At 40.0% G+C, this 14547-nt stretch overlaps 1 protein-coding gene across 2 annotated transcripts in view; it reads left to right on the forward strand.

Moving 5' to 3' along the window:
• Window positions 1–6557: 6557 nt before the first annotated feature.
• Window positions 6558–14547, forward strand: part of MBTPS2 (membrane bound transcription factor peptidase, site 2) — a 36943-nt gene continuing 28953 nt past the window's right edge. For both annotated transcript variants that reach the window (XR_011324940.1, XM_069784833.1), the window contains exons 1-3: window positions 6558–6711; window positions 11862–12010; window positions 13736–13874. Coding sequence is in view for 1 of the 2 variants with exons in the window: in XM_069784833.1 (XP_069640934.1) it covers window positions 6637–6711; window positions 11862–12010; window positions 13736–13874 (363 nt within the window). In the remaining variant the exon portion in view is untranslated. The remainder of the gene's footprint in view (window positions 6712–11861; window positions 12011–13735; window positions 13875–14547) is intronic.

The raw sequence follows: 14547 nt of genomic DNA on the forward strand, positions 1-14547 counted from the left end.
TAAAGACATGGTTGAGACATGAAAAAGCTGCCTGGTAGAAAGATGCCCCCAGAAGAAGGGAGATGAGGCAATGGGCTGGAGGAATGTCATGAACATTATAAAGAAATGAATGCCTTTAGATAAAAAATTACCAAATTCAAGGACAACTGCACCAACCTGCTGAATCATATGTGATTTGGTTTGTATCTGCTGAACAGAAGATAAAAGATGAAGACTGATAAACTGTGGGTGTGAAGATTTTTAAAGTTTGAATCAATATCAGGACACTTAACCTTAGTTCCCATGGGTCATAAGGAAAAAAATCCTTAGCTTCTCCTATCTCCAATGTTCTGAAAAATGAGAGAATTAAGAATGAATGCTTTCCATGGTGAAGATATGAATAAATCTACTAGTCATACCTATCTATCAAGTAGTCAAACATGATCTACATCAAACCTTACTTTTATTGAATCAGAACTGCTACGGGAACATTTTTCAATCATCTGTGGTCTCCTGCCATATAAATATTGTACCTGTTCAGAGAGAAATTGCCCAAAGAAATCAGCGTTGGCACAGAAAGACCAGTAAGTCCTCCAGCTCCTGATTTCTAAATTATGTTTCCCAATACAATATCAAATCTCAAGTATTAAAAACAGTATAAACAGTTTCTCTTAGGAAATTACACAAAGTAGTTTTTAAAATCTTCACATCTTACTCTACACCCGTATGAAGTAGGGTTGTGGGCTGGCAATATCTTCTATCCCAGGATAATAACAAACCCGAAAAAAGAAACTGTAAATATTAAGCTGCTTCATTCAGTCACATCAGGCTGTGCAACACAGGGGGTAGCCCTTTGAAGTACAGTTCAGTTCTCAAGATGTGCAGCGAAAAGTGGTGCTTGAAAATCATCTGTCCTGGAACTGACTTTCGAGAACTGCAGCCTGCTCTGTGCTCCCTCTGCCCACCACTATCGGTGAGGTGCCAGGCCATGATCTTTAGGCTCTGACGAGAGTATCCATGAAGATGTTCACAGCTTTATTGCAGCCAACTCTCAAACTGGTTATTTATTTTTATTAGGAAGAAAGGAAATGTTCTTAGCTCAGGTTCCTGACATAAACTGACCTACGTAAGGCAAACCCGCTGTTTTGTCATGGATAGCTCACAGGTGCCCTGGCTGACAAGGACCAGAGGGGATCTGTAGTACTGGGACACCAGTCAAGATTACCGTTTAGCCAGTGCGTGGAGGGCTATGTGATCATGAAGCAGCTCCTTACAGCCTGGTCCTTGAGGCAGAACAAAATCAGTGCTGGTTTAAGCGGGCGCTGTGCTGTATGATGAAGCAATTCAGGAGCTACTTCAACCATCTGCACAGTCCAGGCGGACAGTTATGGCGATATCCTCATCAGTTCATCCTGTGCAAGACTTTCCTATTATTCAGAACAGCTAAATACCTTATATGCATAGGTGACTAGAAATGCTACAGGCTTTAACAGTCTGTTAAAAGAACTACAAACTACTTCGTCTTCTCCAAAGCGTTATCTCACTTTGACTTACTCAAGCTAAGCGCACTCCTTTCTCTAGTGTTCAGGGCTGCCCTACAAGTTTTGGGGTTGCAACTTGATAGGTCTAATGCTATCCTGTGCATTTACTTCAGGTTACAGTAAACATGAAACAATTAGACCAAAATTATTCTATATTTGTTTTCCATTCTGCAGTAGAATAGGAGACCATGTACATAGGGACTTCACCGGTAATTTAAAGAAAAAAACAAAAAACAAACCATAACTGTTTGGCATTAGCTTCACTTGTGTGCTCTCTTCCTTCACTGACTGAGCCCTTTTTTCCCTGCAGCTTAGGTAAATCCATTTTCAAGGACAGACTTTTGAAGCTGTAAAGGGATCCCAACATAGGAGCTAATGCTGAATAGCTACTCAACAGTAGATATTCCACGCTTTTTCTCACATACAACTTCCAAACGATTGCAGAGGATGCAAAGCCTGACAGGTGAGCAAGCAAGACTATCAGCTAAAATGAGTAGCTGAAGCCCCAAACTAAAATTCTTACAGAACTGTATTCTAGAATAATATGCGAGCCACATCTCTCAAGTTTCTCCTTTTCCTTTGTTTTTCTTTAGAGTCTGACACTCACTTCCCCTTGGAGTGCAACAGCTTTGGAGGAGCTTCTTTTAGATGTAATTCCAGTCACGATGTGCCTAACAGAATTACGACGGATGGGTAAATGCTGCAAACTGATAGCAATTAAGAAAAACCTGTCATTTGTTTTGCTATAGATCAGCACTAGCAATTAACAAATAGTGAAAAAGCATGTAAACTACTCCTTGTAGCAGATGAACCAAGTAAAGGCATGTTTCTGTGAATGCTTGTGCTTTTCCTTTACTTACATGGTTCACATGAACAGTGACTTAAGAACAAATTTCATTTGTTTTAAGAGTCAAAATCCCACCTTTCCTGCATGTATTTTTGGTAACCAGGTTAAATACTGCAAACAAATCCTGAACCTTAACAGAATATTTTGACCTCATTTCTATTTAAATAAAGCAAGACTGTTTAGTACTGTAATTGGAACACAAAAAAAAACCTATCAAGAAAATTGTGTAACATTCTGCTCTTTTCTTTTCTAGGCACAGCAAGGATGAAAGGTTTTTTTCTTTTCTTGTTTGGGTTTCAGTTTAAAAGATCACACGTATTACATGTCGCCATAATTCCCATTACCTGGATTTCTCCCATATACTGAGAGTTTTACATAATAATATTAGTAAGGTAAATGAAGACACGGTTGTCCTTCAAACATTTACAACCAATGCTATACACATCTCTGTAGTGTGCCAGTCTCTGTATCTCTCCTCTTGGGTCTTAGATTTCTTCTTTCCTCTGATCTTTTTATTCCCTCCAGAAGCAATCTCCTAACCTGTGTAAGTGCTTAATGGACCATCTATTTCATCTTTACCCATCTATTTCTTCTTTCATGCATCCTTGTCTGTACTTTAAATCCTCAGCTAGACTCGGGTGCTCATTCTGCAAACATTCACCTACTCCATGGAGGCAACCCTTCAAGTTACGCTGGCACATAAACATTTGCAGAATCATGTTTTATTCCAGCCTTCCTTTCCTCTGTTTAGCTCATCTCAATGCCCAACAATCCAGTGACGAATACTACTCAGAACGTATCTAGAAACCCATTTGCTCTCCTCAAAGCTCAAACACTTACCCAACCAGGTCATGTTCTGATTGTATGGTCTTTAAACTGGCAAAATTTACTACCTCTCCATGCCCAAATCCCCATCTTAGCTGATTTTAGGTCTGAGCCTGCAATGAACTGTGATCAGGTACAATTTCTCTGAAGCCCTGCAAATCCCTCTAACATCAGAGCTTTTGAAAGTATTGTTAAGACTAGTTATACTTTTATTTTGCAATGTGTCTTCTATGGTGGTATCTGAATAATCATGTATCTACTTCAATTATAGATCAAAGTTGAAGAGAGATTAATTATTAGATGTGTTGATAATTAATTTTAAGATAAATATATTTACTATGTCTAGAAAAAGATGGCTATGACATTAAGCTGCTAACTGAATTTGATAATATCTTAATGTATTATCAACACATTCTGTTTGGTATTTACTTGCCAAATTACATTTAATCGGTATTATTATGCTTATGAGATTTTTTTTTTTCCTGTCTAAAGTTTTGCGTGAGCTTAGATACTCTTGCCTGATGACTGTTTTCTAGCATTCTTTGGTACTTGCCCTTTTGAGGTCCACCCATGCCATCCCACTAATGCACACCTCAGCTTCTAAAACTCTGTGACTTCTAAAACTCTGATAGTTACACTGCTTTGTAACAATGCATGGATACTGTGCACTAACCTGATTACTGCATGGCATTTTCCTTCAGTCACTACTTTTGCTTAATATGTGGCTGTAAGGAAAAACAAGCAGTGGTAAAGTGTATCAGTGTCTGTACTACCTCCTGAACCATTTTGAAGTGGAGATCTTTAATCCTGAACACCTTAATTTTCAAAATGCAAGATGCAATCTCTCCCTGTAACACTTCACAGCCTGCAACGGTCTCATTCCACAGGAACAAGGATTAACTTTGCCTTTCTGCCAGGGGCAAAATGCGCACTGAAGTTAAGCAAGTAAAAAAAGCGGGGCTGGCAGTTCACCCAGAATATCTATCTATCTTTGCATTCTAGAAAATTCTCATTTTTGTTTGTTTTCTTGTGATAAACTTTCTAGCAATAAAACGCAGACTGCATATTTTAGTTGCATTCTTTTTTATTTGCACTGCCAATTTCTACGCCAACTCAATAAAATTCAGGTCCTTACTTTATGCAGTATACTGAATGAACTTAGAGAAAAATACAATAGTGTAACAAAAGCTGTTTACTGACTGGATCATTTAAACATGTCCATTTTACTACGCTTGATTTCCGTGAGGCTATGTCACTAGTAGAAGTGCTTGTGTTCTTAACTGTTTGAATACAATTCCCCTCCATTGCTTCCAAAGACCACCACTAGAATAAGTTTTGTATATTTATATTAAATGCATGTTGGTCTATGGAACAACTTGAGTTTTCAACAAATAAGGTATAGAATTAACCACATCTGCACCGTTTCTCAAAGATTTGCAATTGCACTTGCTAGATTGGGAACCACTGCAGAAAAGTCATAATCAGATCTGACTATTCTGGGACTCTTTATAATTGCTTTGAGATGCTGGGGACACCCCAAAGTTGTCTATGTTGGTGCACAGACTCCACTTTGATTGCATGGAGGGCTAGATATCCTTCCCGTAATTCTTCAGCTTTTACGTTGGAATGAAATTCTTTCAAAAGTTCTCATAAGGCATCAGTTAACATGAACAGCTCCCACCAAAGGGCAGGGGTTTAAGGAGGATGGAAAATCTAAACTTGGAGGAAAACCATCCCTGACTTGAGATGAAAGACATTCACCAAAGAGAGAACAAGTGAAAGCAGGCATGCTAATGCCAGTTCTCACTTCCCCCTCTGCCCCCACAATGGCCAGCGATGAGAGATTGGCCAGGGCTGTCTCCCCTTTCTTGCTTGCTGATCTAACCATCTCCCGAGGTATAGCCCCTTATTCCCCCTCAGCAACGCCATGTTATCAGTGAAAAGCAAGGGAGCTGAAAAGAGTCAAGGAGATCAGAGCTGAGATGTTCTTCCTGCTGGGAGCATAAGGAAAGCTCGCAGCATCCATTTTGGGAAGGACAGGATGAAGAAGCATGTATAGAACAAAGAGCGAGCTGAAAAACCTAAAAATGTGACGGAAAAACAGCATTAAAAACACTTAAATTCCAGCAGGAGGGCTTGATGTATTTTTGGATTCAAAGGATAGACAACAGTACACCTCTTTTAATAACACAACTTTACAAAGCTTTCTGTGTAGAAAAGACAGGCTATGGTTGGTTTTATGAACCCTTCTCTTAATGGCAGTCCCAGCTCTTCCACAGAATGGTCCGTGAACCCACAGACTAACACATCAAGAGCTGAAGGATGGTTGGAATAAGCATTTTCAGGAGAAAGATGCCCTTCTGAGTAATTTCTCACCAACCAGGACCAAGGAAAGTTTGTCTGGAGCACAGAGGAAAAGGTGGACCTTTGAAAGCCTCAAACTGCAGAGGGCTCTCCCACTGCTGCTGTCTTGATGCCTAAAAAATCTTTAGAAATAAGGGGGAAGGGGAAAGGGGAAAGAGGGAAAAGGGAAAGGGAAGTTTGTGTAGGCAAATAAATTCCATTAACCTTTGCCAAATCTTGTACTTGTTTGCTTTTAGTGTTCAAGCTCTGAGTGAAAGTTTTTAAACTAAGAGAGGCCCTGAGAAATCAACTCTTAAGATCGGTGACCCCACGGCACGTCCCACTTCTAGTAACAGCAAAAAGCACACCCAACAGCAGTGAGAGAGATCAAGTGAGGCACACAATCAGAGAATTAGTGTGACAATGGACTGGGAACGAAACACAATGTCCCAGAGAGCGTTTGCCTGAAAGTCACTTTTACAACAAGCCTCGTGAAACCATTTTGTTGCGTCATGAAGCCAGCGTTGCGTTTCTGGAAGAATATCCGTCGTTAAGGGGAACCCTATTCCTCGCTCACGCCCGAAGCGCTTCCGCAGTCTGCTTTAATCCCACCACCGTGAACTGACTGTTATTCTCCCTCACGTTTTCCTGACCACTTTCAGGTACGGCCTCTCCACAGGGGTACGGCCTCTCCACAGAGCTCCCACCCGCAGCACCACAGGCACTGCCAGGGCCTAACGGGCAGCGGAGCCCCGCTAAGGGGAGGGTGGCTCGCCTCCGACTGCCTCCGTCATCCCACAAGTAACATAAAAAGACCGCGTTCCACCTCCTCGCGAGGCACGTAGACAGACACAGCTGAAGTAAATTTAGCAATAAGGAGGAGGAACGGCGGCGGCCCGCCGCGCAGGCGCAGTCCGCCCCGCCCGCCGCGGCGGCGGGAAAGGCGGCCGCCTCACTGCGCATGCGCACGGCGCGGCCGCGACCTGCCCGGCCGCTCCGGGCGTAGCCCGGAAGCGTCTCGACCGGGGAATATAAGCCGAGGGAGAAAGGTTCCGGGAGAGGTTTGGTTCTGGGGGCTCCTCCGTAGGAACGGCCGCCGCCATGATCCCGATCCCGGTGGTGGTGTGTGTGCTGGGGGGCTGGTGCGCCGTCTACCTGGCGGATACGCTGCTCAAGGTGAGGGCTGCGGGCGCAGGAGCCCGGCGGGAGCCCCCGGCCCCCCGCGCAGGCCGCTTCAGTCCCCCGTCCCCCTCTTCCGCCTCCCCGGGCGGGGTCTGGAGCCCTCAGAGGGGAGAGGCCTCCCCGCCTCCCCCGACCCTCCGAAACAGTGGAGGAGGTGGTGCTTGTGGTGCTGGTGGTGGTGCTTGTGGTGCTGGTGGTGGTGGCCAGGCGGCTGCGGGGGTCTCGGGCCTGTACTCCGGGACTAAATCTGTGAAGACGGTAGGGAATCCGGCCTTTAGCCTGGTGGTTAAACGGTTCTGTGGCACCTCAGGGTGCTTTCTGGGCTTTAAAGTATTAGTAACTTTAAAAAGAAAAACCCCAAAACCCAGCCTTAATTGAGAAGTTTGCTGTGCTTTATAGTTAACCATGATTCCTCTACAGTGACTGTATGAAAAACCATAACTAATGCACATTTTTTTTCTACTGAACTTCCTTAGTTTTATTTAAAGAAAAAATGTTGAGACAGAGCTCAGTACAAATACTTTTTAAGTAAATAACTAAAGAGAGTATTCTAAGGCTCATCTTTTTCCTCCTGACGGAGAGGCTTCAAAAGAAAATACACCAACAAGACATCACTCATTGTATCTAGGGATGTGTTTGTGCATTACACGAGTCTCATGAAGTGTTTTCTTTTAAAGGTCGAGAGGTATGATTTCTAAGAGGTGACTGAAGTATGTACACAAACTAGGATGTATGCTGGTTAAATATGAGGAAAAATGAAATGAAAGGTTTCATCTCTAACTTTCTCTTATTTTTTTTAATGTTAAAGTTTTTACAGTCCAGGAGCTGCATCTGTTTCTCCCAAGCACAGATAGGGCCTAGCGATTTCAGAGTAAAAAACGTTCATTTTGTCACTCCTGTAAAATATGGGAAGAAGTATGAGGTTTTAGGTGATGAGAAAACTTGGAAAAATAAGTGGCTCCCCCTGCTGCTAATTGTTGGAGAGCAAGCGTAGCTCAGTAAGTGATGAGAGCTATTAATTGCCAAATAATGGCAATAAAAAATACAGTAATCTAGCTGAAGATTTTTCAGGTTTTATCACATCAAGTCTATATTAGGTATTTGGAAACAAATGTGGCAGTGTTTTGAAACACATTAGAAGATTGGCAGGATACCAGAAAAAAGTGCTCCTGACTGTAGTGAGACACACCAAAAACCACCAGAAAGGTCAGCCAACAGGCTGGTTTTCTTTTGACAGTAACTTTGTGTCTGATGAAGAATCTTAGCATGTGAAGCAAGAGCTGACTTCAGGTAGTGGACCTGTTGTGCCACAGTGCTGAGACCCATTTGTATCTCTGAGATTCTGAAGATCTCTTTCAGCATGAGACGTTAAAATCATTCTCTGTCATTGATAAGAATAGCCACTGTTTTTCTTGTTACAACCTCTGGTAGAGGTTAGCAGCAGCAAGGGAGAAAAAAAAACAACCACATTGTTTGGAGCCAACTTAGTCCCTGATTTATGTTGAAAAAGAAGGGGGAATGCCTGGAATGCTATAGCAAGCAAGAGAGTCCAGGAGTTACATTTTAACTTTGATCTTTTAACGAAAAGTTGATAAAGGTTATTAATCGTCTAGAAGTATGTGGGAGCTGTTGGGTTTTAGTGAACTGCCTGGTAGATCTCATGTGCTTACATCTCAATGATAAGTTTCACTGAGCACCACAGCCAAAATAGAATTTGGATTAAATAACCAGATTTATATTATTAGGAAACTCAGGGTTGCTTGTTTTATTGCTGGTACTGTAAATCTCCCACCACATTCATAACCCGAGGCTGTTAGCAACTCTAGCAAAAGGCAGTCCCTGCTAAAACCTCAAATTACTTACAATTTAATTACACCAAGAGGATGTACAGAGCATGAGTGAAAAAATAATACAGGAGTACTTTTCCATGCGTGATCCTGTTGATATTTTTTGCAAGAGAGGGATGTGTGCTGTAACTCGATGTTTATTCTGTAAACTTGTTCAATGTGCAATGTCTCTTGCTCAGTTTGTTCCTTTACTGGTTTTGTTCAAACATTTTGTTAGGCAGTCTGACTCTTAGAAAGTCTACAATATAGAAGACATAACTGTGTGTATAAATGCATTTTTGCACCAACAAATTCACATATTATAATATTGCTAGAGTTACATTACAAGATTATGTTAGCAAACTGAAAATATGCTGAATCAAGCTGGGACTTGGAATTTTAGGTCCCTCTTGTTGCTCTTCATTGAACCACTGGCATGAAAGTTTCCATTGAAGCTTGGATCCTACAAAAGGGAATCACTCAGGCAGACCCCTAAATTCCTGCTCCCCGGCATCCTAAATCATTCCGTTTCATTCTGCCTGAAGGATCAGGAATGAGCAAAGGCTAGAAGGTTGTCTCTCCTTCTGCTATGAGAAATAAAGGGTGCATTAGATGCATTCAGTCAAGGTTAGCCTTCGGCTTTTAAGGTCAGGAAGCTGAAATGGTTCAGAGCTCTTGAACAGATTTTGTCAGCAAAGAAGAATGTTAAGGACTCCCACTTGCTGGCAGATATTTATGGAGCTCTTGGAGTATTTAGCAGACCTTCATTATTTTGAAGGCTTGCATAAATAAAAAAGGCATTGCTTTTATAGTAAAATTAATATAACAAAGATCACTTAGAACTCAAGAGCTACGGTCTGTGTGGAGGAAGTTTGAAATGAAACATAGGATACTGTCACACATCATACTGGGGCCTGAGGGTGCATGTGGTAATGTGGTGATGCTACTGGGCTCAGGACAGGAGGAGCAAAAGTTTGCAGAGAGCTTTTTAATATTTTGCAAAGGGATGCCGTCATTTAGTGATCATGAATACCATTTACACACCTTGTGAGGAAAATGCAAAAGGAAAATGAATTTGGGTGCCTTTTCTTTTTTTTTTTCCCCATTTGGCAAATGTGTGGTCAGTAATCCCTTATTTCTCATGAAAAACTTCATGTTTATTTATGCCTTGCTAGTACAGTGGGGCTGTGGTATGGTTGGAATGAATTTGGAGGGATGAATTTGTGGCATTTCTAGGGAAAAAGTGGGTTTTGCATGTGATAAAAGGAACACATTTTTAAAGTGCCAAATCAATATATCCAATTAGCTTTATTATAATAATATGTGATTGGTTGGGGTTTTTTTGGACTCTATGTGAATGAATGGGATGCACTTAATTCCCAAAAGGCAGTTTCTCTGTCAGAGGTACTTAATGTCATACGTATTTTTGATCTTAATTATCTGGTAGATCATGTGAGGACGTCTTTTTTCTTTCTTTGGTTTACGTATTATTAATTGTACAAGTGTAATCATCTTTGTGATCTGTTAAAGTTAGCAAATGCTGGGTCAGCAAATGCTGATCTAGTTGTGGACACTAAACCGAGTGGTGTCATAGGGAGTGACTGGTGTTGATGAGGGAATACATCACGATGAAAACTTCTGTCATTGCCCTCAGCTGACTGAACAAAAATGTGGCTGAAATCAGTAGGGTGAAGAAGAAGGAAATGGCAGACAAATATACAGGCAGAAAGGATAAGTGGTGTAATAGGTGATACATGAACAATGACCTGAGTAAATGGGTCTTGTGTCCTAGGAAAATTGTTACTTGAAATTAATTTTTAGTTTTCACATTTTAATTAATTCAACCAAATGAGAAAAGCTATGAATATAGTTGTGCCAGATGAGATCCTCACTCCCCACCACTACCGCAGCAGGACGGGAGGAATGCAAGGAACTTGGCAAGTTCTAAATTTGTTAAAAGAACCATGGAGGACAGCCAGAAACTGGTGAAGTTCCTCTTGGGGGTGGAGGAGGGAGCCTCTTGTGCACTACGCATTCCCCATGTCTTCAGTAGGTGAAACTGTTCCCCACTCTGAACATCTTTTTTCCCAAATAAAAACAACATTTAATAAGCAATTTCCCATATAAATTAACATCCCATTTTTCGCGCCTTTCAAGAATCTGTCTAATTAATCAGATTTAACTTTCCTTGAAAATGTAAATGCTGAGAGTTAAGTTGAAGATGTTTTAAGTGCATGCCTATTTCTATATTGATGTTTTATCTCTATAAATACCATTTACTTCTCAGGTTAGAACTCATAGGGAAACTGGGGAACAATGCTCCAGTTCAGACAGCTCCAAAGACTTGTCTGGATTATGTCAAGAGACACTCCTGCCTTGGGAACTGCTCAAAGTCGGAAGGCTCAAAGCTCTGGTGTGCTTTTCCTGAGCTATGAGCTCCTTTTTCACCTCCAAGGAAAGCATTCCTTCAGTTGAGTTTCTGATACTAGCTTCCATGAAACAGGCTGAGTAAAGCCTATTGAGAAGACAAGTGCCATGTACTATAAAGTAGCGATTGCAAAACTATGTCTCTCGGTCTATAATATCAGATAATACTGCAGATAAGTATTAATCATATAGCTTATAGGTTGCTTTTCTCATAAAGAGAAATCTTTGCAACTAGTAGCAAGGCATTCTAGCAGTAGTATCTTGAAATGCTGGGAAGTTATCATAGTGAAATCGCTGTTGCTCTAGAGGTTGATAATTTTAAATTCCTTCTGCTTTTTGTTAGTATGATCAAATATTTCAGAGTCTTTTTAGACATAGTCTTTGTGTTTGAAAAATAGACCTTATTTTTACCCTCACTAAAGGGTGTCCACAGTACTGATCCATATCTCACCGATATTAGAAAGTTTTTTCAACTGAAACCAAAAGAAGCCTTTTTCTCTATTGTAGTTTTTAAAATGTTTACTGGAATATAATTTCACGTTGAAAAAATACCATAAACAGTTCAGTCCTTAGCCTTCTAACCAGACAGTTAAAACCTACTGAAAGTGATTTTAACACTAGGAAAGATGATACAAGATCTTCTTTGTCAAATTGGATACCCGATCTCTCTTGCAATCCTAGAACTGTTGCAATTTACATCAAAACAGTGGCATAACGTTTTCATATTACACCCCATACCTACCTATATGTCAAAATATAAATAAAGTGCAGGACATTTACCTGAAGTTATACATCCATTTATATACAAAAAGATCATGTTTACTGCTTGGTCACGTAACACAAAATCATCCTAGACGTTTTTGGCTAAACTAATTTTCCATTCTTTTGCAGTCATCCAACTCTCTGAAGGCATCTTATGAAGACTGGCTGCTGACATACGGCTTGAGCGTCTCTCCTTTTCACATGCGATGGCAAACAGCTCTCTTCAACCGCCAGTTCTACAACTGGGGGAGATGGAAACCCAGATTTCTGTATTTATGGTATAAATTCAGGATTTTTTTTCCTCTGTCAAATACAGAGTCAACAACTTAACCACATCTGTGCCTTTCAGCCTTAAAAGTGCAATGGATAGACATGGTTATTCCACCAGGCTAATGATAAAACCAAACCAGTGTGGTTGCTGTAATTGTACTGTGCCAGTTCAAGTCTTTCTCCTCTGCTAAAAAATACATAGCTGTAATATAGATTGCATATTGAAATGCTATAAAACTAGAAATCTGTAAACTATTGTTACCTATGGTTTGAACTATACACAATTCTGAAGAGTACAGCTATCACATGTAATGCTGCATACAGAAGTAGGTCTGAAAGCAGCTTCTCATGTCCTAGATCTGTCCATCACTGTACACTGAGCTCTCCCCTGATCACTAGAGTTTACAAAGTATTCAAAGACAGTTGCATCTCTGTTGTCAGTTGTTGCCCAAACATTCAGAAGCTGTCCCTGCTTGAGAGCACATTGCTTACCTTCTGTCTTTTATATGCCTGTACCTTTCCCTGCTAAGATTGCACAGACTGGTTGCTGGGCATGGGTAAGTAAGCAGGGTGGTTAGTATGGGTGCTCCTGGACTGGTTTAGAAAACTATTGCCTCAGTTGCCTTCCTAGCATTACTTTATATCTGCTCTGAAAATATAAAATTAGTAAGGTTTGAATTTCTTTTCATTTCCTATATTGCTACGCTCAGTGAGATAGTAATAAGAGAGGTCTGTTTCACATGTGTTTCTCTTGTATGTAGTGCTTTTATTATTTCAGTCTGAAATAGTTCTATATCAATCACAATTTTTTAATGCATATAATTTATTACAGTATAACGTTTCCACCAGTCTCTTTAATTAACATTACAAGTACATGTTGCTTAAAATAAATCTACTAATTCCCAGTGGGCTTTAAGGGTGGTAAGAGAACAGTTATGGTATTGTGAGAGGAAGAAGGACTGGTAGTGAATTGAAGTGTTTTAGCTAGAAAATAAACTTTTTCACATCCTTCAACTATTGGACATTGTAAAATAATAATAACAACACTGAATAAAAATTCACCACTAGGTGGACTGATGTAAATTGAATGATTTTCAACACAGATTTTAATGAAAAATAAATCGGTGAGAAGGACAATGTTTTTTAAGTAATTGATTTTAATCTGGTCTTGTAGTTGTACCTTTTAGTTGTTGTTCTTTAAAAAAGGCTGAGTCTCATTTATTGGTCTTTAGCTCTTTTTATTGTTTGTAAGGAAGATGCAAAATTTATTGAAAAAGGTTATATAAATAAATATGTATCATTTGATCCAGGTCTTTAGCTATCTGATGGTGTGGTGCAACATGGTACATTGTACATTGTTAGTGAAGTTTTTATATTCATAGCTAAAGGCAAGTTACATGTATTGGGTAACTGAATAAAATTTAGAACGTGTAAGAACAACATAAAAATATTTGAAAATTAATCAGGATGTAGTTTAGATGCAAAACATTTATTAAACAAGGAAAATATTATGTGTTATTAGTCAATGTTATTAGTATATCTTATTATTGTTACTAGTTTCCTTTAGCTAATATTTTGTACTGGATTGTTGATACATGAATGGTAGTAGCATCAGATAAGTTTTGCCCTATGAGTTTGGTGTGCTAAGTTGTGCTGAAGCAGTTACATGCTCGGAGAATATACCCTATCTTCTTGCGGCTATGCACTGCTAAACTATTTGCTTCTCTTTATAGGTTCAGCATAGGAATGGTGTTTGGTATCGTTGCCATGTTTGGCTCTGTTATTCTTCTCGGAAAGACACTGATGCAAACACTGACACAGATGCTCACCGAAGCACCGAAAGCCCAGAATGATCGTATGCTGCAAGTTGTGGTAAGTGTTCTCTCCTCAGGTCTTTATTTGAGAGTTGTGAACTGATCTTAACCAGCCTCCTAATGGAGTATGTGATGCTTAAATTCTCCCATGCAAGAATAACCTAACTCCTGACATTCATCTACATAAAAATTTGCTGGTTTGTTTTCAGCCTTAAAAATGGGGAGCGGAGGTAGTAAAACAGGGGAAGGCAAATGAAGACAAACATGTGGAAGAGTTTATATTAAAAATTCTCAGGAGTGAGAGCTGGTTAGTAATTTTGAAAAGCCCTAAATTATTATAGTACTAAGAATACAAAATGGAGCTAAGAATTTGCCTGCTCTGAGCTGTGCAATGTAGCAGCACTGGTGGCCTTAAAGTTTGCAGAGCACATGCATAATCCACAAGAAGAGAGTTGTTCTATTTCATTTATTACAATAAAAAACATCAGTGGAAAAGGAAAGAAGTGTAAAGAGCTTTGTGTGATAGTGGAAGCAAAGATTCATCAGTGAAGAGATGGCATATTTTTTGATTGTTCAAGGACTTACGCCCTAATTTACAGTGTGAAATTGAAAGTGCTGTTTCTGGCAGTATCTAGTCAAAGGCCTAATAACAATGTATTTAATTGTTTTATGGATTTCTGATGCTGGACAATATATTGTGTGGTTTTAGAAAGGAATGTATTTCACAGAAT

This window comes from Haliaeetus albicilla, chromosome 6 (genome assembly GCF_947461875.1).
Source record: "Haliaeetus albicilla chromosome 6, bHalAlb1.1, whole genome shotgun sequence".
Lineage (NCBI taxonomy): Eukaryota > Metazoa > Chordata > Aves > Accipitriformes > Accipitridae > Haliaeetus > Haliaeetus albicilla.